This window comes from Oncorhynchus mykiss, chromosome 16 (genome assembly GCF_057628025.1).
Source record: "Oncorhynchus mykiss isolate SJ-2025 chromosome 16, ASM5762802v1, whole genome shotgun sequence".
Lineage (NCBI taxonomy): Eukaryota > Metazoa > Chordata > Actinopteri > Salmoniformes > Salmonidae > Oncorhynchus > Oncorhynchus mykiss.
The window spans coordinates 17502675-17528351 of record NC_143037.1 but is presented as its reverse complement, the minus strand read 5'-3'; the positions used below and the strand labels follow the sequence as shown (position 1 = coordinate 17528351).

The window sequence follows — 25677 nt, the reverse complement described above, 5'->3', positions numbered from 1 at the left end:
ATATATATATAATATTGCGACTGGGATTTTATTGCGATTCCATGGTCCTAAATTATTACTCACTATATCTCTGTTGAGGGATGAGAGAATCATGAGAAAATGACTTTTGATCAGTCAGGGAAATACAATTTCTGAAAACAAATTGGCATACTGTGGTTTTGGTGCAGGTACAGCCAACTAGCGCAAAAATAATATTGCGATATTGTCAATCTGATACTATCTATTGTAAAAAAAGAATACCCCGCACAGCCCACGGCCTCATATTCCCAACCTGGCTGATGTCACACACACACACAAACCCATGGCTGCCCTTGTTAATGACCACACACACACACACACACACACACACTGGCGGTGGAATTCCCTTTGTATCCATGCTGAAACTTGGCCTGGCTACCCCATTCATAAAAGTGTACCTGCTGATCTGAGCGTCTGCCAATGCTCAGCTATCCTCCACTTTGTGACCATGAAATAAAGACACACAATAAAGCATAGCGTACCTGCATGTCCTGACCTCCCTTAGAGGTCATGTCAGTCCTTCTATCTTGTCCCATCTATAAGGATATGGGATATAGTTTGTGTGTTGGTGCACACGTGTATGTAGGTGATTCAATTGATTTGTGTGTGTGATTTATAGAACGAGAGACAACCCCCATTACTATGCGAGATGAACATACACAGAGGTGAAATACATCTGGTCCCTGATTCACTGTTCTCCCATGGTTAGGGTTGCAAAATTCCAGGAACTTTCAATAAATTCCATTGTTTTCCCGACATCCCAGTTGGAGGATTCCCGGAATCAGGAGGGAATAAGCAGGAAATCCAGAATCCTCCAACCAGGATTTCTGGAAAAGCAGGGAATTTATTGGAAGTTCCTGGAATTTTGCAACCCTAACCATGATCTTGCCTTCTGCAATGAAGGCTTTTAAAGTTTTTAGTTTGTTATTCATCTAATGTAATTTAGGCATTATACAGTTGTGGACTAATACAGTTGAAGTCAGAGTTTTACACACACTTAGGTTGGAGTCATTAAAACTTCAAACTTGTTTTTCAACCACTCCACAAATTTATTGTTAACAAACTATAGTTTTGGCAAGTCGGTTAGAACATCTACTTTGTGCATGACACAAGTAATTTTTCCAACATTATTTACAGACAGATTTTTTCACTTATTCACTGTATCACAATTCCAGTGGGTCAGAAGTTTATACACTAAGTTGACTGTGCCTTTATAAACAGCTTGGAAAATTCCAGCAAATTATGTCATGGCTTTAGAAGCTTCTGATTGGCTAATTGTAGTCATTTGAGTTAATCGGAGGTGTACCTGTGGATGTATTTCAAGGCCTACCTTCAAACTCAGTGCCACTGTGCTTGACATCATGGGAAAGCCAAAGAAATCAGCCAAGACCTAGGAAAAAAATTGTAGACCTCCACAAGTCTGGTTCATCCTTGGGAGCATTTTCCAAACACCTGAATGTACCACGTGCATCTGTACAAACAGTAGTATGCAAGTATGAACACCATGGGACCATGGAGCCATCATACTTCTCAGGAAGGATACGTGTTCTGTCTCCTAGAGATGGATGTACTTTGGTGCGAAAAGTGCAAATCAATCCCAGAACAGCAAAGGACCTTGTGAAGATACGAGTCCTATATCGACATCACCTGAAAGGCTGCTCAGCAAGGAAGAAGCCACTGCTCCAAAACCGCCATAAAAAAGCCTTTCGTTTTGCAACTGCACATGGGGACAAAGATTGTTCTTTTTGGAGAAATGTGCTCAATCCTATAGAAAATTAATGGGCAGAACTGAAAAGGCGTGTGCGAGCAAGGAGGCCTACAAACCTGACTCAGTTACACCAGCTCTGTCAGGAGGAATGGGCCAAAATTCACCCAACTTACTGTGGGAAGCTTGTGGAAGGCTACCCAAAACGTTTGACCAAAGTTAACAATTTAACGGCAATGCTACCAAATACTAATTGAGTGTATGTAAACTTCCGACCCACTGGGAATGTGATGAAAGAAAATAAAAGCTGAAATAAATCATTAACTCTGCTATTAATCTGACATTTTACATTCTTAAAGTAAAGTTTTGATCCTAACTGACCTAAGACAGGGCATTTTTACTCAGATTAAATATCAGTAATTGTGAAAAACTGAGTTTAAATGTATTTGGCTAAGGTGTATGTAAACTTCCCACTTCCACTTTATATTGCCCCCTTGCATCATTCCAGGCATCCTTGCAAATTCCCTATTTCTTCTAAAATAATTTGAAATTGAAAATAACTTCAGGTCACCACACCTTGTTATTGGATTTTCAACATTGCAGAACCAATGTATTTTTGTAAAGTTTACCATTTTAATTTAGAAAGTAAATGGAAATGGCATGGACAAAATGATTGGCACCCCAGAGCTAGTACTTGGTTGCACAGCCTTTGGCCAATATAACTGCAGACGAATGCTTCTTGTAGCCGTCAATGAGCTTGCTGCACCATTCTACTGGCAACAGCAAACTGTTCTAATTTTTCAATGTTTGAGGGGTGCCCTCCACCAACTGCTGTTTTCAGATCTCACCATAGTTTATGGTTGTGGTTCAGATCTGGAATTTTCACCGGCCACTCGAGAACCGTCCAGCGTTTCTTCTTGAACCATTCCAGGGTGCTTTTGATGTGTGTTTGAGGTCGGTGTCGTTCTGGAAGACCCACAACCTTCAGTATAGACCTAGTTTTTTGGACACTGGGTTGAACATTGCACTACAAAACACCTTGATAACCTGCTGATTTCATGATGCCATGCTCACGTTCAATGTCCCCAGTACCAGAGGCAGCAAAGCAACCCCACAGCATTATCAAACCTCCCCATGTTTGATTATAGGGAGGGTGTTATTTTCATAGAATGCTTAATTTCAAAAGTGCAAGGGTGGCAATATATTTGTTCTCAACTGTATTCAGCGATTTAATGAGTCTTGTGAAATGGATTTATCCAAACTATAAACAAACTCATTGTTGTAGAAACACGCAGTCGGTCAGACAGTGGGATTCTTTGTGTTGAAACTTGAGAAGAACACTCAGTGTCCCCTCTGTCTCTCTCTCTCTTTGGTTCCAATGGAAAGTTATGGCGTATCGCCCAATAGCGTAGCAGGGTTTGCAAAAGACTGTTGAAGGTACAAATATCAAGTCATTCCCTGAGTGTAGTTCACTACAATTTCCAATTGCTGTTCGGAAATGATGAACAGAGGGGTGGGAAGTTGCCATATAAAAACAACAACAGAACAAAAACAAACTAAGTACAGAATGTATGTTTTCACGCAATGGGTTTCTGTTAAGGTGGACTGTGGGAGAACAACCTTCATGTCAAGTGGTTAGGTTGAAAAATATGTTGTGCTCCATCAAGTCAAGGGACCGGAAAGGAGGGAGGCTGACCCGTAGCGGGTTTGATCCATTCAAATCCCTTTATTTTCCTCTTGGAAGTACCCAGGCTTGAGACGCTTGATAGATCTACCTTAAAGAAGACAGTGGGGTAGAAGAAAGAAAAAGAGTTGGATTTGTTTTCCGAACGCTAGTCACATTCTTGGGAGCGTCTTAACTTGCCTTTGCCAAAACAGGCTGGAACGGGGATGGGGGGGTGAGAGGGAGGAGAGAAAAGTGAGGGAGGGGAGCGAAAGGGAGCTATAGGACAGGATTATAACCTTATTTACATCATTGCATTTCCACTCTTTTACCTGTATTTGTTCCTCCATCCACACTGTACATTAAACCTATTTACCGCAACTGCCCTGACTACCATTGTCTATGTAAACCCCTTTATACGGAGTGGCTATGGATCCGAAATCTCTGGAACCCTCTTCCCAATAGCTAAAGGTTTAAAGTTTATGCACGTGTGAGATTCTCTACTGTACCCACAGTCTCTGCTCGTCTCCTTCTGCTGCCCAGAGAACAAGCTACTCTGCTCAATCTCAGTGATGAATGGAGAAAGGTGTTTAATGGAGTTGATCAAAGCTGATTCAATGTCTGAATGATCAAATAATTATAGAACTGAACATTACTGTCATTTCTTTCCTATCGTCCGACAACAACATGTGCCACAAGGCAAAATCTGTGCTTTGATTGAACCAAAACGCAGGTATGCTACAGTGTTTTAACTCAATCTGCTCCAACATTCACTCACTGTCCAAAACAGCACTGTACTTCAAAACGACAGCGTACATATAACTAAGAACATATAAATATATATTTCCATGAAACTGATGGAGATCAAACTGCTGGCAAGCAGATACTGCATGGACGTTTCACCGGTAAATCTTGAAGATTTAACATTCACCATTGACAGTGAGAAATGTGTGAAGGGAGGGTGACCACAAAAATGTGTCCGTAAAGTACAGGTAAAGAAACAAATGCGCAAAACATAATGCGGATCTTTAGCTCTGTGGAAGAGGGGGCGGGGCAGCCTCTGCCTTGTTTATAGTCTCCACCCCTGTGGGTTGAACCCTACAACTATTATCTGTCACCCACTCCAGCCTGCCGTCTAACGCCCTCCCCCTGCACACACACCTACGTGCAGCACATACACACACACCCTGTCCCACAACTGCCACTATCTGTCTTTCATATCAGTCCCAGTGCCTCTGTCTGTATCCCCCTCAGCCAGCTGCCCCTGTCTGTCTATCAAGTGAAAGGAAGTTGGTCCAAGATACTGATCTCATGTCAGTTTTAACCCCCCCCCCCCCTCCCATCCCTTAATGTTTAAGGTTAGAATTCAGGATGTATAAGCTGATCCTGGATCTGTACACAAGAGCAAGATATAACCAGATCTTATTGTCTATCTACCCTACACCCCCTGACTAGGCACCCCTTCATATATAACCCCAACATATCTAACCCCTAGGCACCCTCTCTCTAACCCCCACACCGTCTCTGTTGTTTGGGATAAAAGGTCCCTTATTACTTCATGTGATTTGAGGCTCCGTTTTGCCTTGGGGGCCTTGCTGCAATGTTGTTGAAAAATGTGAAACAATTTGTGTACTGTTGCAGAGTGGTAGAAGAGACAGTTTCCTAAGGCTTTCGCTTATTTCTCTATTCATCACTGTTTTCAATAGTATAAAAGAAAAGAGGAAAACAGACAGACAGACAGAACATGGTGCCAAGTGTTCCTACCCTGCTCTGCATACTGTACCTAGGGAAGAGGCTCTGCAGCACGTCCCATATGCCCTTGTCACACACACACACACACACACACACACACACACACACACACACACACACACACACACAGCAACTATCAGCAGGGCATATCCTCTGAGTTCAAGGTTGGGTTTGCTTCCACGGTTCCCATCACAGAGGGAGAAAGGTTGGGGGACAGGGTGTGTGCGGATGTGGATGAGGTAATGTATGTGTGCTTGCAATACTCAATTGTCTCTGTAGTGCAATATATTACTATAGATTACCATATATCTGCTTGTGTGTGTGTGTGTGTGTGTGTGGCTAGCTGTGACCTATAATGACCACTAGAAAGTAATCAGGATAGTGTCAATGTGCCCTCCCAGCTGGACATCAAATACACCAGGCCAACTGATACACACACACACACACACACACCGCTCTCTTTACTTTTCAACCTCACCAACTGGTCTTAGGTCAACTATGTGAATTCCTCATAATGGTTAGGGTCCCCAGTGGGAGTATAGAAATCCAACCCCAGGTCAGTTGTCAGGAGGTGAATGTTAATGGGGTGGCTTAGATATTACTGCACTGTTGGAGCTAGGAACACTTCGTTACACCCGCAGTAACATCTGCTAAATATGTGCATGTGACCAATACAATTTGATTTGATTGTGATTTGTTGTCTTAACAAGTCTCTATCTGGAATACCAGGGGTTCTGTCAAGTGGCAGGATCACTACGTTACCGTAGGGCTGTTGGGTTGATGTAGTGACGAGTCAGTTAAAAAAAACGAAAAAAGGCATCTGTGTGTCTCTTTGCCAGGTGACTTGTTTACCTCATGACGGGCACGTTCAGGCTTAGGGCTATAGCGGAGGGAACAGTGATCCTATGTCCTCCTGCATAGTGTAATGCAACTGGAGTAGGCTGGGCAGTGTGTGTGTGTGTGTGTGTGTGTGTGTGTGTGTGTGTGTGTGTGTGTGTGTGTGTCTGGCACGTGGTTCAGGAGTCCACACACACACACACACACACACAGGTTTTCTCTCTCTGACTTAAGGTGGTGATGACACTGAGATGTGCATACTTACACACTAATCTCAGTATAGTTTCTGAAATTACTGCCTCACCTGGTTCACCAACTACTTATCAGATATAGTTCAGTGTGTCAAATCAGAAGGCCTGTTGTCCGGACCTCTGGCAGTCTCTATGGGGGTAACAGAGGGTTCAATTCTTGGGTCGACTCTTTTCTCAACGATGTCGCTCTTGCTGCGGGTTATTCCTTGATCCACCTCTACGCAGATGACACCATACTGTATACATCTGGCCCTTCTTTGGACACTGTGTTAACAAACCTCCAAATGAGCATCAATGCCGTACAACACTCCTTCCGTGGCATCCAACTGCTCTTAAATGCTAGTAAAACTAAATACATGCTCTTCAATCGATCGCTGCCCGCACCTGCCCGCCCGACTAGCATCACTACTCTGGACGGTTCTGACTTAGAATATGTGGACAACAACAAATACCTAGGTGTCTGGCTAGACTGTAAACTCTCCTTCCAGACTCATATTAAGCATCTCCAATCCAAAATTAAATCTAGACAAAGCCTCCTTCACTCACGCCGCCAAACATACCCTCGTAAAACTTACCGATCCTCGACTTCGGCGATGTCATTTACAAAATAGCCTCCACCACTCTATTCAGCAAACTGGATGCAGTCTATCACAGTGCCATCCGTTTTGTCACCAAAGCCCCATATACCACTGCGACCTGTATGCTCTCGTCGGCTGGCCCTCGCTTCATATTCGTTGCCAAACCCACTGGCTCCAGGTCATCTATAAGTCTTTGCTAGGTAAAGCTTTGCCTTATCTCAGCTCACTGGTCATCCCCAAATGCAACACCTCCTTTGGCTGCCTTTCCTTCCAGCTCTCTGCTGCCAATGACTGGAACGAATTGCAAAAATCACTGAAGTTGGAGACTTATATCTCCCTCACTAACTTTAAGCATCAGCTATCTGAGCAGCTTACCGATTGCTGCAGCTGTACACAGCCTATCTGTAAATAGCCTATCCAAGTACCTACCTCATTCCCATATTGTTTTTATTTACTTTTATGCTCTTTTGCACACCAGTATTTCTACTTGCACATCATCATCTGCACATCTATCACTACAGTGTAAATTGCTAAATTGTAATTACTTCGCTACTATCGGCCTATTTATTGCCTTACCTCCTTACTTCATTTGCACACACTGTATATAGATTTTTCTATTGTGTTATTGACTGTACTTTTGTTTATCCCACGTGTAACTCTGGGTTGTTGTTTGTGTCACACTGCTTTGCTTTATCTTGGCCAAGTCACAGTTGTAAATGAGAACTTCTCAACTGGCCTACCTGGTTAAATAAAGGTGAAATAAAAAATACAAAGTATGGTCTATAAAGCCCTTAGTAGGGGAGCCTCGTTGCATTGATTAACACTACTTTCACCAACTGCAATAAGGCCATGTGAGTCAGGGTGAATTATACACCAACTTGGAAAGGAGTCTTAGGAGACTTCCACTGATTGCACTGCAGCAGATCGAGCACCCGCAGTTCTTCAAGCTCCAAACAAGTCGACAGCCCTAGATCTCTCTGTCAAGTTCCTCTTTACAGTTCAACCTATTTCACTCCGTCACATCAACTACACATTAAACCTCAGACGTCCTTGATCTAAACTTCCCTCTCTTCCTCCATCAAGAGCTTCTTCTCCCTCTCTCCTCCTTTTTAACCGATCAATTCTCCTCCCTTTTGTCATTCCCCCACCCCCCCCCCCCCAAATAAAGAACTGAGAGACGTCAATCAAATTGGTGGGAACTAAAAGACTAAATAAATAGAGGGATGTTTAATTGATACAGAGGCTGCCCCACGCGCCAACATCACAAGTTCACTCGTTTTTCTTTCTCATGCGTTTTAAAGTTGGCATTTTATAGTATGCCAATTAAAGTGCAGCTCGGGGAGCGAGCCCAGATTCTCAAGCCCCAATTAAAAGTTGGAGGGTTGATTTGACAGGGAAACAGATCAGGCCATGTGAGTGAGAGTGACTGAAGAAATGGCCGGGCTCACATTGTTTAGAGATGTATTCAACACACACACACACACACATGCATATTGACGCCACACACACATACATTCACATTCCTTCACACTTCTCACATGAGCTGCTGCTACTCTCTGTTTATTATCTATGCATAGTCACTTTACCCCTACCTACATGTACATATTACCTCAATTACTAACCCGTACCCCTGCACATCGACTCGGTACCGGTACCGACCGTATAAAGCCTTGTTATTTTTTTCCTTTCATTTATTTAGCCAATTTCACTTACTTACTTTTTAAAAACTCTGCATTGCTGGTTAGGGGCTCGTAAGTAAGCATTTCAAGGTTATATTCGGCATGTATGAGACTGTCACGCCTGCTCCCGCTTCCCCTCTCTGATGCTTGAGGGCGCCAGGCTGCCATTCATTACTCACACCTGTCACCATCATTACGCGGACCAGCGCTCACTGGACTTACCTGGACTCCTTCACGTTGTTGATTGCCCCTACTATATCTGTTTGATCCTCAGTTTGTTGCCCGTCAGCATTATTGTCGTCATGTCGTTTTGTTCCTCCGGCCCAGACCCTGTTCTTGTTTTGTTTGATGTCCATTTTCCATTAAATGTTCACTCCCTGTACTTGCTTCTCATCTCCAGCGTCGGTCCTTACAGTGACATGAAATGGGATTTGATTATTCTCAAGTAATCATCCCCCACTTGACTAGATCCATACTGTAGCTGTCTGCACATTCAGTATATACCTATGTTTCTTGTTACATGTGCTAGTCACGCTTGCCAGACTCTGAGAGATACAGCGTCTGTGGCACTGTATGCACACAGGATGCTTTGTATAGCATTTTAACATATTAAAACAAAAGAATAGATAAATACTATTTGTCCAGCCTTTGCTGCTGTGCTTGCAGATGCCCATAATATGCTCCAACCCTAATCAAAAAGTATTTAATAACTCCAAATAACAAAATCAGAGCTATAGGTTATTGTAACATTTCAACTTAAAACATGATTTGCCTTTATTTGCAACTGCAGGGGTCACTGGTGCGGTTGAATGCAGCATTGCTGTGTGGCGGACTCAAAATGTCTTACAGTTGAGTAGCCAGCCTAGGCTACTGCTCAAATGTTGCTGTAATAGGCCTATATGTTTCTCATTGGATGGAGTTTTGTTTTTGGGTTATTCATTGTCAAGCTTTAAAAACCAAAGCCAGACTGCACGTTTTTAGTAGCCGAGCTAGGATTGTACACTTTCCCTCTGCTGTGCGCTGTAAACGGGACACACAAAAGCAGCGCAATTGAAGTTGAATTCACAGATGAGAGCACATCAGACTGTCATTTTATAAAGTAGGTGACTCAACTGTTGACTCGCTTATACTCAGGCCTTGTATTTGACATGTGCGCTAGCATATTAGCCATGTTATGACTTAGTTATTACAGTTGTACATTTTTTTCCAAAATATTGACTTATGTTCCAGGCCAGCTGTGATTTACAACCTGATAGCAATATGTTTTGGACAACCAAGAAATGTCTTGGTGAATTATATAAATCATTCAGTGTACTGCATACATCTATTCTGCCAACAAGGCCTTACACTTACAGTACATTGTGGAATTTTGAGTCAAACATAAACTATTTTTAAAACCATTTATGAAGTTGGTTTTGTAGCACAAACGAGGAGTTTGATATTTTTGACTGATATGATTGTCTGTTTGTATTGTCTGTATTGTACTGCAAAGCAGTCAAACGCTGTCCGTTCCACCTTAAATGTATTATTCAGTGTTTTCTTTCCCTTTTCCTGTTATTGGTTTGTAAGCCCTAAAAACTAAGTTCATTTTCTCTCCCCAGGCCAACCAACTGTGATCTAATTAAAGTTCCCTATTTACCTCTGTCTCCCTCTCTCTCTGTTCCCATTCTCTCCTGTCTCTCTTCTCTCTCCTTTACTGGACTTTCAGAGGAAAGTATAGATTTACTGTGTGCTGTACTCTGTCTTTTGAAAGCCTCTCCCCGTGCGCCATCTTGCTTTTCTTCTTGACTACCATAATCTTATCATCTCTCTCTCTCTCTCTCTCTCTCTCTCTCTCTCTCTCTCTCTCTCTCTCTCTCTCAAGAACCCTATGTAATAATAAAACATGCTTTAGTAGGGGTGGGCTGTTTGATAGTCTGTATGGGCTTGACCTTGGCTATAGGGAGACGGCATACGCATGGATATCTGAGTAGGTGCAGGCAAGGCCACAGCACTGATGAGGCTAGAAATGAGCTAGCGGTCGGGCATAGAGTGAAAATGGGACATCGCACATAGACAGAAGAACATTTCTCTATCTAATCTAATCTATTGGACCGTATTGGAGATTTAACCGATTTTAAATCATTCTTGAACTTCAAGATGTGGTTGCATTGTTTTTCTCCATTTGACTGTAACACAATGAGTCCCTTTAGCCTCTGTCTGTTTTATTGCCGCGGACAAATTCTTCCAACGGGTACATGCAGAAGCAGCACAGGGATAGCTCTGTCAATGGTTTTCTTGTGATCCTTCTGGTGAATGTGTCTCATTACTGTCCTATCCAGCTTTTTATCACAATTTGTCCTCACATTTGTGGTTTAGGGTCGAGGAGACTACATGACTATGCAGTGCACGTGTGTTGCGCTGGATTCCGTGTGTGTGTGTCTGTCTGCGTGTGTGTGTGTGTCTCGTGTTAGCAGCTCTGAAACCAGCACATGCCGTGTGAGTTGATAGGCCAGCTGAGCTCTTATATTTGTTCTTATTAACAGTCCACCGTAGTATTACAAGAACCACTGCATCACATTATGGTACGTTGCCTTGAAATGTCCTTGAACTCGCTGTAGAATATGAAATATATATTATGTCCACGGGGGTCTGGCTAGTCCTGCAGCCCACCTCTGCACGATAACCTTGATAATAAATGGCTAGATAGGCCGCTGTATTATGGTCAGCTATTAGCGTTATCTATCAGGGTCAGGACATCACTGTAGGAGGCCGACCACTTCTCGAACATACACCCCTCCCCTTTTCCCCCCATGATGCTGTGCGGCTGGTATGCGTTCGTCTCAAGTTCCTCTTATCACGGAGCGTGTTCAAGCTGTAAATAGATTGAGAGAGGCTGTTAATGCCGCGGTTCAACATTTGTTTAACATAGTAAATGGTGAAGTTGGCTAGTAAAACTCCCACCTGTGCATCAGTCGACATCTTGTAAATCGTTAAGTGTGACACGGAGGCTGGGGTTACGTACACACGCCTTGATTCATGGGTTTGGGCTTTTGACCTCGAAGAGGGAACTGTCGAAACGTCAAGCTAACATGACCGTCAAATAAATCAGTGATCATTTTTGTCTGTAATTTTACAATGAAGAAGATTCATACACCAGCAAATGATTTTCCATGTGAAATATAGATGGAAAATATTCAGCCACTCTTGGAGGAAAACGGAATACATGAAAGGCACAATAGGTTTCACTTTCTTACCATAAAATGACACGACAATCCGGCTTTAAAGCAGTCGACGTGCTGTGAAATAGAACACAGTAAGCTTGGTGAAGCGATGTAGTCCATTGTACCGTTGAGATCGCAGCATTTCAACTCGCACTATTATGTGGCAATTACGCGGTGCCACTGTTATATTAGCGATTGCTGACAACAATCTCGTGCTCGCAATCGTTCCATCCCTCTGTTTGGGATTGGGAAGGCGTTGAAGCGAGGGATTAGGGGAGGAAGAATAGAGCGGTCAAAAAGGTTGAATAGGTCGCTTGTGTGTGTGTGTATATGCAAATGTGTGTGTGTGTGTGTTTCTCAGAAACTCTTGGAAAGCCCTGTCGTCGTCTGGCCAGGAGTCAGGGGTCACGCATGTTAGGCCAACGTGTGAGACCTTCTCCCATGAAGCGTTTGGAAAAGGTTGCATAAACAATGTGGCCAATATGAAAGACCACTCTCTGGCAAGTCTGTTATGGTCTGAACCCTACGGAAACACGAGGACATGTCATCTGAAATCATGGTAGTTCTTGTCTGTTCTATTTACGTACAGGAGGGAGACAGAGAAAAAGGAACGAGAATCCTTGTTGAGTAACATGGTTGGCACTAAAACAAAATTTGTATCCACTGTTGTTGATTGGCAGTCAATGATATTCCCTCTGTTCTATTCTCGCTTCTCTCCCATGACAATAACCTATCCAGCTAATGCTAACAGAATGTGCGCTTTAAGCTAAGCTAACGGAATGTATACATTAAGCCAAGCTAACGGAATGTATACGGAATGTATACATTTAGCCAAGCTAACTGAATGTATACATTTAGCCAAGCTAACGGAATGTATACATTTAGCCAAGCTAACGGAATGTATACATTTAGCCAAGCTAACTGAATGTATACATTTAGCCAAGCTAACTGAATGTATACATGGAGGTCATACTAACCAAACGTATGGAAGTCGCTTACTGTATATGGAAGTCATGCTAACTGATTGTTTACGTGGAGTTCTTGCTAACTGAATATATCCTATTCTCTCATTGATAGATCTTGTCCGGTCCAGTCCATTCGTCAGTCCTAGGGCCAGCACAGGGGGGTCGCTCCGGAGGCTAGAGCCCGCCCGGACCGGGACCCTGTGATGTCGCACTGACTGACCCCCCTACCTGCGAATGACCAGCGAGCATCCGAGGGTGGGGCCCGCCTCAGTCTCGCATGATTGGCTGTTGGATGGAATTAAGGTGAATGGAACACATGCCCAAGGAGCAGGACCCTAGCCTATCAGAGGGAGAGGAGAAACGGTGAGTCCTGCCCCCCACTTCCTGGTCTCAACCATACAGGCTATAACCCTGCCGCTAACATCACACAGTGGATAGGGATCACATGGTCTTATGGGTTAGGGGTCTTCTGCGGAAAGTGTAGAATTCCTGGGTTTTACCCTTTTGTTTTGAAAGTCTGCTCTCTCTCTCGCTGTGCTTCTCTTTCTTTTCTCTCATCCATCTCTCTTCCCTCTTTCTCTCTCTCATTTCTCCCTCTCTTTCTTGCTCTTCGTTCTCTCCCTCTTTCTCTCTTTCCTCTCCCTCTTTCTCTCACTTTCCTCTCTTTTTCTCGCCCTTCCCTCTCTCCCTCTTTCTCCCTCTTCCCTCTCTTCCTCTTTCTCTCTCTTTCCTCTCTCCCTCTCTTTCTCTCTCTTTCCTCTCTCCCTCTCTTTCTCTCTCTTTCCTCTTTGTCTCTTTCCTCTTTCTCTCTCTTTCCTCTTTGTCTACTGCCTGCAAGTTGAAACAGCTAAAAAAAAATGATCTCGTTTTCGAAGAAACCTAAAAACTAGTACTCCAGGTTTCCCGACCCTGAACACGTGTGTAACTTACTAACTGCTCGGAGCCAGTCCACCAGACACGAACACAGGTCGTTCCCTTGTCATCATTTATTAGAACACAACATCAGTGAAATGGAAGCTCCTCTGTCTCAACCAGTCAGGCTGTGTCAGAGTGAAACAAGGACTTTTATCAAAGAGCAACCTCCTCCTGCTCAAAAAGCACAACTATCAGTCAGTCTGATTTGCCTCGGAGCGATTGGAGAGAGAGAGAGAGGCGAGAGAAGAGAGAGAGAGAGAGAGAGAGGAGAGAGAGAAGAGATGAGGAGAGAGAGGGAGAGAGAGGAAGAGAGAGAGCAATATGGGGGTTGGGGGAGAGAGAGAGAGCAGCCTGGCTAGGTTAGAATGACACCACATTCTGGTAGCATAGCCTATAGTTTTATATGGTTGATAGTGGTGGTGTTTGTGTTCTGTTACAGTGGTACGTGTGTCTACATTATTTATGCATACTGATGTGTTTGAGAGCGGTTGGATACAGTACGTGCATCAAGGTCTGTGTTTGCGTGCGTCCGTGAGCTTGTGTGGGTGTTTATTTGCTTGTGCTTGCCCTTGTGTGTGTACGCTACGTTGTGCTTGTGTGTGTTGTGTGTCGTGGTTGTGACACGTGGGCCACGGAGAGGGTCTCCGGCTCCCTGGAATACTGTGTCAAATTCCCCGGCGCAGAGCCCTTTGGCATATTACCCAGGCGCAAATGAAAGGAAAGCCACAGGAGCCGGACAAAATTTCTCAGCCGCGATGGACCCCTGTCAGTAGATTAGCAGTTGGGCTCGTGTGTGCGTGCGTGCGTGTGTGTAGTGAAGGTTCAGGGCTAAATTAAGGCTGCTGTCGCTGTGTTAATTAAAGACGGGGAGGAATTAAAGAGCTTGATCCTGATTTGGACTGTTTGCTAATCACATTGGAGTAGATTGAACTGTTTGATACTGTAGTGAATGTGATTAAAGCGCTCCTTTAGGTCCTTGCGAACCTTTGAAGTGAAACTGGGGATAGTTGAACCAAATGACAGATGTATACATTTGTTTCCTTACCTTGAAAGCAGTCTGTGAACAAGGAATGACTTTAGCCTAGCAACTGTGGATTGCAGTCACTCCTGCTGTTCAGGTAAGGCAACAAATATCTGAATACGCAACTTTGCTGAACTGTCCCTTTTAACGTCACTGTTCGGATGAGAGTAGATGAAAGTAATACAGGGCTGGTGCAGGGAAGTCTCCCGCTTCTTCTCTTGCACTTGCTCGAGGCAGGAATAAAACGAGAGACGCACAGTAATTTCATGTCTTGTGGTGCTGTGGTTGCTGATGGTAGCAAATGGCTTAGCACCAGCTTTCTTTGTTTCCTTAGTGTTCTCAACCTTGCCAAAAAGCCACTGCCCGATCTTATTCTACTTATGTAGGCAATGGTTTGCCGAGCGCTATTTGGCAACACCGTTGTCAATGTCGTTGTTGCAACGAAGTCACTGCAATTGGATGATCAAATCTGTTCTAATTGCTGATAAGATGGCGGAAATGGAAGTGGTGTAGAGAACAGAGACGGGCTGGATTATTCTCTTACAGCTGTTGTGCCCATATCCGTTATCAAACGGGCACGCACACGCTCATCCTCTCTATTCAGATAAGGTTTGCAGTGTGAAACCGACAGGCTTCACTATCGAATGAGAGATCCGTACAAACAGGGTATTTATTTTCTCTTTCCGACATTGTACAAGTTGTATTTTGGCTTCTTGAATTTCTCCAGCCTCTGTGACTCTTAATTCAATTTCCATACCAAACAATGCCATTTCTGTCATGCAATTGCGGTCACTGCTCACTGGGCACACGCTGGTTGAACCAATGTGGAATAGACGACTTTGCTTTCCCTTCCTCTCATGACATCAATATTGCTTTTACGACTTCCTTGTGTCATATGGAAGATGAATAGCAGTGGATGTGATATGCCCAGCTTCATTATGAAACAGTATGAGAAGCAACAATGCCTGTAGTACACTATTGTCATCTTGTTACGCATTCATTGGACATGTGAGACAAACAATGTTTTGATTTCCTTTTGGCAGGGACCTCTATCACAGCCAGAAGTATAATTGCTTGTAATTACTGACCTGAGAAAGAGAGAGAGGTGTGTGTGTGTGCATGGCTCTAATTTCTATCTCTGATTTCACTGGCATTATTTGTAAATAACCTGTCTAGCAAACAAGACTTTACACGCCTGAAATCCGATGCAAATCTGGTTTTAGTATGCGCAATTCACTGGGAACAATAAGCTACTGTGTAGTACTGGACCTAAATGTAGGGCCCGACGTCCTGCATAGGCTGGTGGGGTATAGATTGAAGTCAGGCTTCTCTTAAAGGTACACGACTTGTTTACTTTAGTATTTCAGTCCCTGAAGACTTGAGTCACATGATAGGGCTACTTCATAAAAAGACATCTGAGCCAGTTTTAAAGGGGTCCGTCAATGTAATGTCTTTGATATTTCTGCATTCGAGCATTGACGATTTCTGTTTTGCCTCGTAAATGTTGGGTCGTCGACAATTAGCTATGTTTCTAAATCTCTTTAAGTAAGTCGCCCTCATTTCAAGTCATTGCGCTTTCGGCTCTGTTGCTGAAGTACAGAAATAGACCCATGGAACCCGCCTTGTGGTCAGAGCCTGCCTGACAGCTACCTGTTAGTTGCCATATCAACCCACCATCAATCATCCCAAAACCCGTTGTCAGACCCTCAGGTGGAGAGGCTGTCCCACGTCCAATCAGAGAGCAGGGGCGGGGCTAGAGGGAGAGCGAGAGAGAAGGGGTTTATTTCGAGAAATGAGAGAGAGAGAGAGAGAGAGAGAGAGTCTTTTCAGAGCTAAAACATGGCTGGCAGCAGGTTCACTGTACAGTAGATGTCTCTCCAATTTGCCAGCTGTTTGAGAGGCCAGCCACTCTTCTCGCAATGCATATTCTACACTCACACTGCGTTATAAGGTCAGAAATGTTTTTTTCATGTTTTGGACTGTCACTTTTTGTTTTGCAGGTTAATTGCACTGTGCCTGTGTTGTTGTTTTTCAGGGATGGTACATTGCTACAGTAATGTTGCTTGCTTTGATTTTTGAGCAGAAAATCAAACCTTGGGGAATCAAATCTTGGGGAATCAAATCTTGGGGAATCAAATCCTGGGGAATCAAACCTTGGGGAATCAAACTTTGATTTTGCTATCTGATTCACACAACTATGTGCTGGAACCTGTAAGATCACATTGCAGTTAAAAATGTTTTTTTTTAGTCCTGTTGTACAGTATGTTTCTGCAAAAGTGCTATGTGCTGTAATTCCCGAGCAGTGTGGCACAGTTTAAAACCTGCTTGGCCGCCAAGTCCTTACATAATTGTACCCAAATGAAGCATTGTTTTCATAAGATAGGGGCACTTCAAAAAGCTTCCCTTTAGCTCTGCGACGTACCAATACGTATATACAAATTCACACACAAAATGTTTCCTCAGCTTCTGGCGTTGGTATTAGCTAACCTAATGTAGCAGGTCCTGACGAGAAGGAAAAAAAACTGTCGGGGGAGGTTCTCGTCTGCACTGTTGAACCAATCCAGTAAATGTGGAGGAGGAGTTAGGATGGAGTGTCACCTTATTAACGTCCGACAATGGAAGTCACTTCACAGGCTTCATTTCCATTGCCCCTGTTTCCGACCCACAGAGGGTGGATATTATGCCCGGGACGATACCAGTTTCGCGATACTTAGTTTCCCAGCGGAGATGGACCATGGTGGGTCACATGACTCAGGTCTAGCTGGCTGAGCGCATGCTGGGTTTTTGGGGGCTACGGGCTTCGTCGTTGGTCTGTCCGTCCGTAGGCCCGGGACGATACCAGTATTGTGATACTCGTTAGTATTGTGGCAAGGAAACAAAACACAAAGCGGATTTAACTTCTTTAGGAAAAGCGCACTAATGTTGAAGACAAACATCGTTATGTTGTCATCCAGTCACATGTATTTATTTTCCAAGCTATAGCTCTCAGTATTTTAATTACATCAGGTTTTTAAAGGACCAAATAGCTTGTCTGCTTTGTGAGTTCATTTTTGCCATGTACCAAGCATCGCAATATTTTTTCCATCACGGCACTAGTGTGTATTAGCCTACACTGCAACCAAGCAAACTGCAAATGGCTCCTTGAATTGAGTTCCTAAAAGGCACTTGCCCCCCCCCCCCCCCCCCCCACTTGGCCTCCCTCCATTTGAGTATGAAATAATTGATGTTTTTTGTTGTTGTGGTGAAAAGCAGTGCACAGAGTAGGTTTTTCCTTCTATTTCACTCTCGCCTCAGCAGAAGACTTGAGCTGTGTGTGAAGCTCTGAAGGCATCTTTTTATAGCTGGCACAACAGAGAGTTGAGAGGGGGCTGGACGCTAGGTTTAGGCTAGCCACTTCTGAGGGCTCCGGCTAGGGTGTTCAGCTTATTCATCTCTGTCGGGTTGGCTGTGATGGTGGAGGTTGTGTTTTCATTCAAGTTATTTCTGAATTGATTGCCTGTGAGGGTGATTTAGATATGGAGGCTTGGCAGGCGGCAGTAGTATACCTTTATTCTATTTTTCTATGAAACATTTAAGAGTTGACTTTAAGACTTTTAGTTCAATACTTTAAAGGGGCTATCTGCAGTTGCTATCCATTTTTTGGACGTATAAATGATGATGTGTACCCATTTATTCTTGAATAATATACCCCGTCAGAACCCCAAATATAAGCTTGTTTTAGTCCAATGTTTGTAAAAAAAAGGTAAATGTAAACCAACACTGTATAGCCTCAAAACATGGTTAAACTGTCATTTTGATATAATGGATGGTCAGTCCTTGCATCCATGGCTCTGTCTAAGAATTTGAGAGTGGTTACATTTCTCCAGCCCCATCCCTCAGCTATTCACCAAAACAGTGGCGGGGTGTCCACTTTGTTAGTATTTGAACTGGAAGATTGCCCCTTTAAGGCTTGATTAGGCTCACTGTGGCACCCACGTTACTATAATTGAAAACAACTCATCCCAATTAGGAAGCCAGTGAAACAACCACTTATGTCCTTAGGATTCCCTTAGCAACGATCGCTATTTACTGAGAGCAGAGAGGGAGAGAGAGTTCAGACAAACGAGTGTCCAAATTCACTTTAGTAAGCTATATCAGGTTTTATACACTTTGATGGAGACCCACTCCCCTAGCAGACCTGGAGCTGGCATTAAAGAGCTTCTCATGGTGCAAGAAGCTGAAGTGCTCAGGAGTGTCTGGAGGGCTGCAGAGGGACCGCAGGGAAACATTAGTGTTGACGTCCGATAGATCCTACAGCGTTACTTATTAGTGCACTCTCTCCTAGGCTAAGTGTGCTAAGTTCTCCTGTTACAGAGGTGTGCTTTATTCAGATGGGCTGTGTGTGTGTGTGTGTGTGTGTGTGTGTGTGTGAGAACGACCGATCGGTTCGGACTATATTTTTGGCCGATATAGCCCTTTCCTTTAAATATAGGTTAAATAAATAAATAGTTCCTAGTCTATTGACTATCGGCACAGCCAAGGTCCCCTTTATAGGGCCACCGCCCTGTGCCTCTCCGGTGAAACTTTTTCTAAACCAGTTTTACTCACTTATTGCTCTGAGCCAATGGCTGCATCTCTGGCTCGTGCCTCACTAATACTGTACATAATAAAGACACTTGAATAATGCGACACTGCATTTTAAAACAGTTCATTTGTTTTCTGTTAGGCAAAACAATTTCCATACAGGCTACAACACTTTACAAAGCCAGAAGATACCCGTAACCTGCTAGCTAGCTCTATAATAAACAACATTCACGGAAAGCTAACTTTCCCACCTAGCTTACAGCTGAAGCTAACAAATTTTAACCAAAAACCTACAAAAACCTACTTCTATGCAAATGTTGTTGGTCAGTAGGATAATGTAAGATTGTTTCCATACACACACAATTTGCCCAGTTTATCAATAGAGATTTACCATTCAAATAAATTATTACCATTATGTAGTTATGGTAGGTAAAACAAAGTCGAATTGATTGTATGATTCTATTATTGATTCATTAATGCCTACATGGCCGCCTGGGAAATGTTGACATAACATTTTTCAAATGTAATGATATTGAAAATCGTAGGTGTGTATTTGTGTGTTGCCGACTGTGTGCATGTTTGCGCATTGGTGTATGTGTGTGTGGTTGTTGTTCTTGCTTTCCCCTCCAATGTAAATTGAAGTGGAAGGGCAGACATTTTCTCCACCCCCTTAAACTAGAGCACTGCTAGAGTCCTGAAAGGTTCCTGTTGGAGAACTGGCATGTTGAAACATGCAAAGAAGTGGGGGGGCGCTCAATCAACTTGAGTCGAGGTGCAACCCAAAAAATGAAATCCCCATTGAAGGGCTGAAACGTTAATCTTTTAACCTTGCTTAAATAAAACAATACATTTTTATGGTGAGCGAGTGTTGCGCCTTTTCCGTTTCAAGGATAAAATATGCAGACATGCCCTCCACTCTGCCTGTGTTTTAAATTCCTGCTTCCTCCTTTACACATACACTCCCCCCCCCCCCCCCCCTCTCTCCCTCTCTCTCTCTCTCTCTCTCTCTTCTTTTCTCATTCTGCAGGTGGATCGATGGCCCGAAAAGGAAAAGAAAGAGCAGCTCATGTTCGGTGAAGAGCATGTCTGGTAGGTACAGTTACGGTAGACTTACAGCCATTTGCAAACAAAGACACTATGTAAGCAATGTACTGTTAGGTTCGATTTTTACAGCCTTAGAGTCTTCAACTCTGCAAAAACTCAAACCTGAATTGTGTTCCCAACCTGTCGCCTGGTTTGTACGTTGTGTGCTTGTGTGGGAAACACAGATGTCACAGCTCATAATTCACTGGCACCTTTTACATTTTGAGTATGTATTTATCACCTATGAGGAGAAACAAGGGAGCCTGAGCCACATCTTTCAGCGGTAAACGAGAGCCAGCCGCTCTGCTATCTTTCTTCCTGCAGTAGACTGCAGTCTCTGATTGACATCTTAAAGTGCCGGGAGTTGAGAGAGAGCAAGAAAAACAGTTTAGAGGAATCTGTGTCATCTGCCGAGATGCTAGAAAACATCTGCGCTTGTCATCTCCTGAATGCCAACTGGGCAGATAGGGCTGTGACGATACTAGTATTGCAATATTTATTTCATGAAAAAAAAAAAAAAGCTAACACGAAGCATACAGTACCAATCTTTTTGGTCCTTTTGAAAACCTGCTGTATGTAAAATATTGTGTGCTATAGCTTGGAAAATAAATGTTTCCAACATTAGGGCTGTTTTCCTAAAGGAGTGAAATCCGCTTCTTGTTTTGTTTCCTTGCCACGATACTCATCCCGGGCCTATGGACGGACAGACCAATGAGGAAGCCCGTAGCCCCCAACAACCCACCTTGCTCTCAGCCAGCTAGACCTGAATCATGTGACCCACCATGGTCCATCTCCGCTGGGAAACTTATGTCTGAGCCGGGCTTTGAGGGGTGGTGGGGCATAGTGCAGGTTCTTATTACCTAAGTGCTATTGGCACATGGCATGGCACCCTCAACCTTTTTCAATAGGGTTTTATCATCTGAAGAACCCACGAAGGAAACGTGTAAAAGTATATTTTTAAAGGATTTAGAGAAGTTTGTCCCCAAAACAGTATGTCAGTAAATTCAGTATGTCATTTTGCCTGAATTTGATTTTGAAAGACTTTATTTAGATACAATTAGATGAAATAAAGTGGAGTGTTTTTCTATGAAGAGAGCATTGACTCTTCCATTTTGCATTCATTGAAAATAGATTTAAATGTCACTTTTCTTTTCTAAACAGAAATGAAGGGATACGGACAGACTGGGTCAGAGAATACAGGTCAGTTACATACATCCTTTTGGGTCGGAACATTTCAACAGATGGGACTGTACTTCAATTGAGCTATTGGAGCAATAGCAGAGGGTGTGGGCTTCAGCAGCACTATTGATTTTGGCTCTGGTTCCTATCAAAACCCCCAGACTGGCTTGTGAGACTGGGCATCCCTACCCTGTCCTGTACTGCCTTGTCCCTTTCCAGTGTCCACTCCTCTGCCTCTGAGAGAGCCAGACTGACACTTGTAAGACTGTACTCAGTGTGGTCCGGACACACACACACACATATAAACACCTTTTTACTTTCTCTAGGGAGAGCCGGGACTAAAGTAACACGGGGCGAAAGTAACACACCCATTTTCTCAGATAACACAGATGCTAGAATGACTTAGTGAAGTCAGCACAGTCCTAATGTGGAGGATGACACCCCCCCCCCCCCTGCCCAATCCAATCATGTTTCGCAGAGTTATCAACAAAAAGTGGTTTTGAGCGATGTAAGTAAAAATAACTGACCCGGAAGTGTTTTTTGGTTGTACAGTTGTGTTTATTTGTTTTTAGGTTCCAAACGTATTTTTTCTTAACCCACCTAGTGACTAAATGACAGCATAGGTTTCAAGTATCATGCTAGTTGGGGCGGCAGGTAACCTAGTCGTTAGAGCGTTGAGCCAGTAACCAAAAGGTTGGTAGATCGAATCCCGAGCTGAGGTAACAATCTGGTAAAAATCTGTCGTTCTGCCCCGGAACAAGGCAGTTAACCCACTATTCCTAGGCTGTCATTGTAAATAATAATTTGTTCTTAACTGACTTGCCTAGTTAAACAAAGGTAACATAAATAAAATAGTTAGCCTGTGAGAAGTTATAGGAGAGATGGGTGAGACAAAACCCCTCACTATGGTCATTGGTGGCACTAATTGCAGTGTTTGTCTACATAACCTGGTTCAAGTATTCATGACATTACCCTGAAGAAGGCACAGTGATGCCCAAACGTTGGGGATTAACCCAGTAAATTGCTGGGAGTTTATATATGGAGTGTGTGCCTCTATAGTTTATAGTTTATTCGCCGTTAGTCAGCACCTCCACACACAATCGTTTTTCCGGGTGTGCGCCAGCTCATGTTTTTTATGAGACAAAAATAAAACAATGTAAACTGATGACCTGGAATAAAATAAAATAAACGTTTAGGCACGCGCCATTGTCTCTCCTACTTCATCTTGTTTTTATAATGTTAGTATAATATCAATATGAATGTTATGTAAAAAATTATGGAATTATATATGACATTAGAATTATGCCTTAATCAATTGACTTGATGGATCATCTTCTCACACAAGCTTTTATCGACGGGTTAGTGGTTAGAAACATGTATCTTTATGATTCTGGGGGCCAATTACCTTCTGTCAAGCTATGGAAATGTGACGAGCATGATGAGTTTGCCGTTTGTGAAGAGAATAAAGACATCCATTCTATCGAGACACGAGGAGAGCGCATGACAAGGACAGCTGGAGCGTGCCTGATTGGTAGGGCTAAGCATGAATAGTAAAGTATGGTTAATTTAGCTATTATGTCATCCAGTTTAGTCCGATGTTAATATTGTAAGGCTAAATATTGTGGTTTGCGTAACATTGCGATGTTCTAACCTATAGCATTAGTTATTCAAATCGACAAAAACATTAAATTAGGTCTGATGGTATATTTGTTGAAAGTGACGAGCATTACAAGGCAGAAACATGGAGATAAGACAGATATTGTGCACTCCTCGCCAGCTGTTACTTCCATCCCAAGGCTGTGTTACTCCCGCCCCACCGGCAGGTACAAAAGTAACATTGCGGTAGTTCTGTTCTCAGTCTATTTCATTTCAACTCACTGACCCTAGAAATGAATGACAGTTGCTAATGGCAGAGGACATATATAAGTTGTTTGTCATAAAATAGGTTCTCTCTAGCTCTATCGATCTCAGGGGGAAAAAGTGTTACTTTCGTCCCACACACACACACACACACACTCCTCCACCATGCAGTAATGCAGAGAGAGGAACCCGCACAGACAGACAGCACTTCTTGGCTCCCTAAACTGCGTCCAAGGATCTTCCATTGGCAGTGTATGTGTTTGTGTAACACGTAAACCTTCTCCCCCAGTCTCACAATTATAGATTTTATTAAATGCGTGTCTATGCGCTCCCTCACTAAATCTCAATGTTCTGTATGGAAAAATAACTTTTTCCCTGAGGTGAAGACTAGAAGAGCGCTGGGCTGAATAAGGGAGGAGAAAGAGAGAGGAAGGAGAAAGAGAGAGGAAGGAGATAGAGGCTGGGTAGTGAATGTTTTTTTTGGGGCGGGGGGTTTCTACTCAGCAGCGAGGCAGACTTTATTGCTTTGGAGTGGCTCTCACAGTGAAGGGTACTTGTTGGAGTCTCTGCCCAAGTACAATTCCTCATATGAGGAGATGTATTTACAGACCTACACCTCCATTACACCTCCATTACAGGCCAGGAAAAGACAGACAGTACAGAATAACCTCTCTCTCAGGCGAACAGACGCATTAACGCACACACACATTTACACGCGCACACACACACACACATTTACACACACACACACACACACACACACACACACACACACACATTGTCACACACTCATCTCCTCTAGTGGTTTGTTTCCTGACTCTCATGTGATGGGGTCCGTAGGCCGAGGTCTTAGGATAAGATCATGACTTTTTTTATTTGACTGTCTTCTATTGTATCTGTTTGGACCAGGCTTGGGGTCAATTCCATTTCAAAGCCAGTCATTTCAGAAAGTTAACCAAATTCCAATTCCACATTTTCCTAATTGAAAAGAAGTGGAATTGTAATTTCAGTGTACTTCCTGAACTATCTGGAATTGAAATGGAATTGACGCAAACCTGGTTTATATATTGGGAGATATCTATTACACATATCTTGAGACCTCTGATGTTTACAGCATCAGTACTACGTGGCAATAGATTGAACTTCAGGACCTGACGTCATACTCTCTCCTTCTCCACCTCTCTCTGTGTGTTGCAGGGTACATCCCCAGCTATCTGGAAAAGGATGAACCGTGTGTGGTGTGTGGAGACAAGGCCACTGGCTACCATTACCGCTGCATCACCTGTGAGGGCTGCAAGGTGAGATACACAGGGCATGCGCTCCCTATAGGCCACCACTTTTGGATGGAGCCTGCACCTTTTCTTTTTACTTCAAGCACTGGGTCATTTGTGGGGAAAGTTGGGACAAGGTCAGGAGACACTAAATACAAAGCTCAGGTGTGGGAAGAGTTCATCACAACATTAACCACAAATTAACAAGGGTATTCACCTTCATTTGCATTGAATTCGGGCAAGTAAGGATACTTTTGTACTGTGCACACACTCGCGCTCTACCTCACTCACGCTCTACCTCACTCGCGCTCTACCTCACTCGCGCTCTACCTCACTCGCGCTCTACCTCACTCGCTATCTCTCACTCGCTACCTCACTCACGCTCTACCTCACTCGCTATCTCTCTCACTCGCTACCTCACTCTCTCACTCGCTACCTCACTCACGCGCCACCTCACTCACTCGCGCCCTCACTCACCCGCTAACTTACATACGCTGTACCTCACTCTCTCACTCGCTACCTCATTCACGCGCCACCTCACTCACTCGCTAACTCACTTACGCTGTACCTCACTCACATGCGACCCCATTCACTCACCAACTCACTCACACGATACGTCACTCACTCGCTACCTTACTCACTCTCTACCTCACTCACTCGCTAACTCCCTTTGACAGGCAAATTTAAGTAAGTGCTTTAGTGAGCAAGTGGGTGTGTGACAGATACACACATACGCAGTGTGACAGCTTCCACAATATTGACAGTATGTCATCTCTATGTCAGTTCTGTCATCTGTTTGCCTCACTGTAGTCCAAGTGACAGCCTGACACCCTCCCCCTGCTTTACAACTTCAGATCCTTCTCTATCTGTCTCTCTCAACTTTCAATTCAATTCAAAGGGCTTTATTGGCATAGGAAACATATGTTTACATTGCCAAAGCAAGTGAAATAGGTAATAAACAAAAGTTAAATAAAAAATTAACAGTTAACATTACACTCACAAAAGTCCAAAGGAATAGAGACATTTCAAATATCATAGTATGGATATATATACAGTGTTGTAACGATGTGCAAATAGCTAAAGTACAGAAGGGTAAATAAATCAACATAAATATGGGCTGTATTTATTTACAAT

The 25677-nt window shown here is 43.4% G+C and overlaps 1 protein-coding gene across 5 annotated transcripts in view; it reads left to right on the top strand.

Moving 5' to 3' along the window:
* LOC110491482 (thyroid hormone receptor alpha-B) overlaps positions 1–25677 on the top strand; it is a 149493-nt gene that overhangs the window by 105230 nt on the left and 18586 nt on the right. For 4 of the 5 annotated variants that reach the window (XR_016487158.1, XR_016487159.1, XM_021564964.3 and 1 more), the window contains 4 exons: positions 12764–13014; positions 20178–20239; positions 21395–21433; positions 24470–24570. Coding sequence is in view for 3 of the 5 variants with exons in the window: in XM_021564964.3 (XP_021420639.1) it covers positions 12959–13014; positions 20178–20239; positions 21395–21433; positions 24470–24570 (258 nt within the window). In the remaining 2 variants the exon portion in view is untranslated. Of the gene's footprint in view, positions 1–12763; positions 13015–13897; positions 16539–20177; positions 20240–21394; positions 21434–24469; positions 24571–25677 lie in introns of those variants that run through there. The other variant, XM_036946367.2, reaches the window with a different exon arrangement.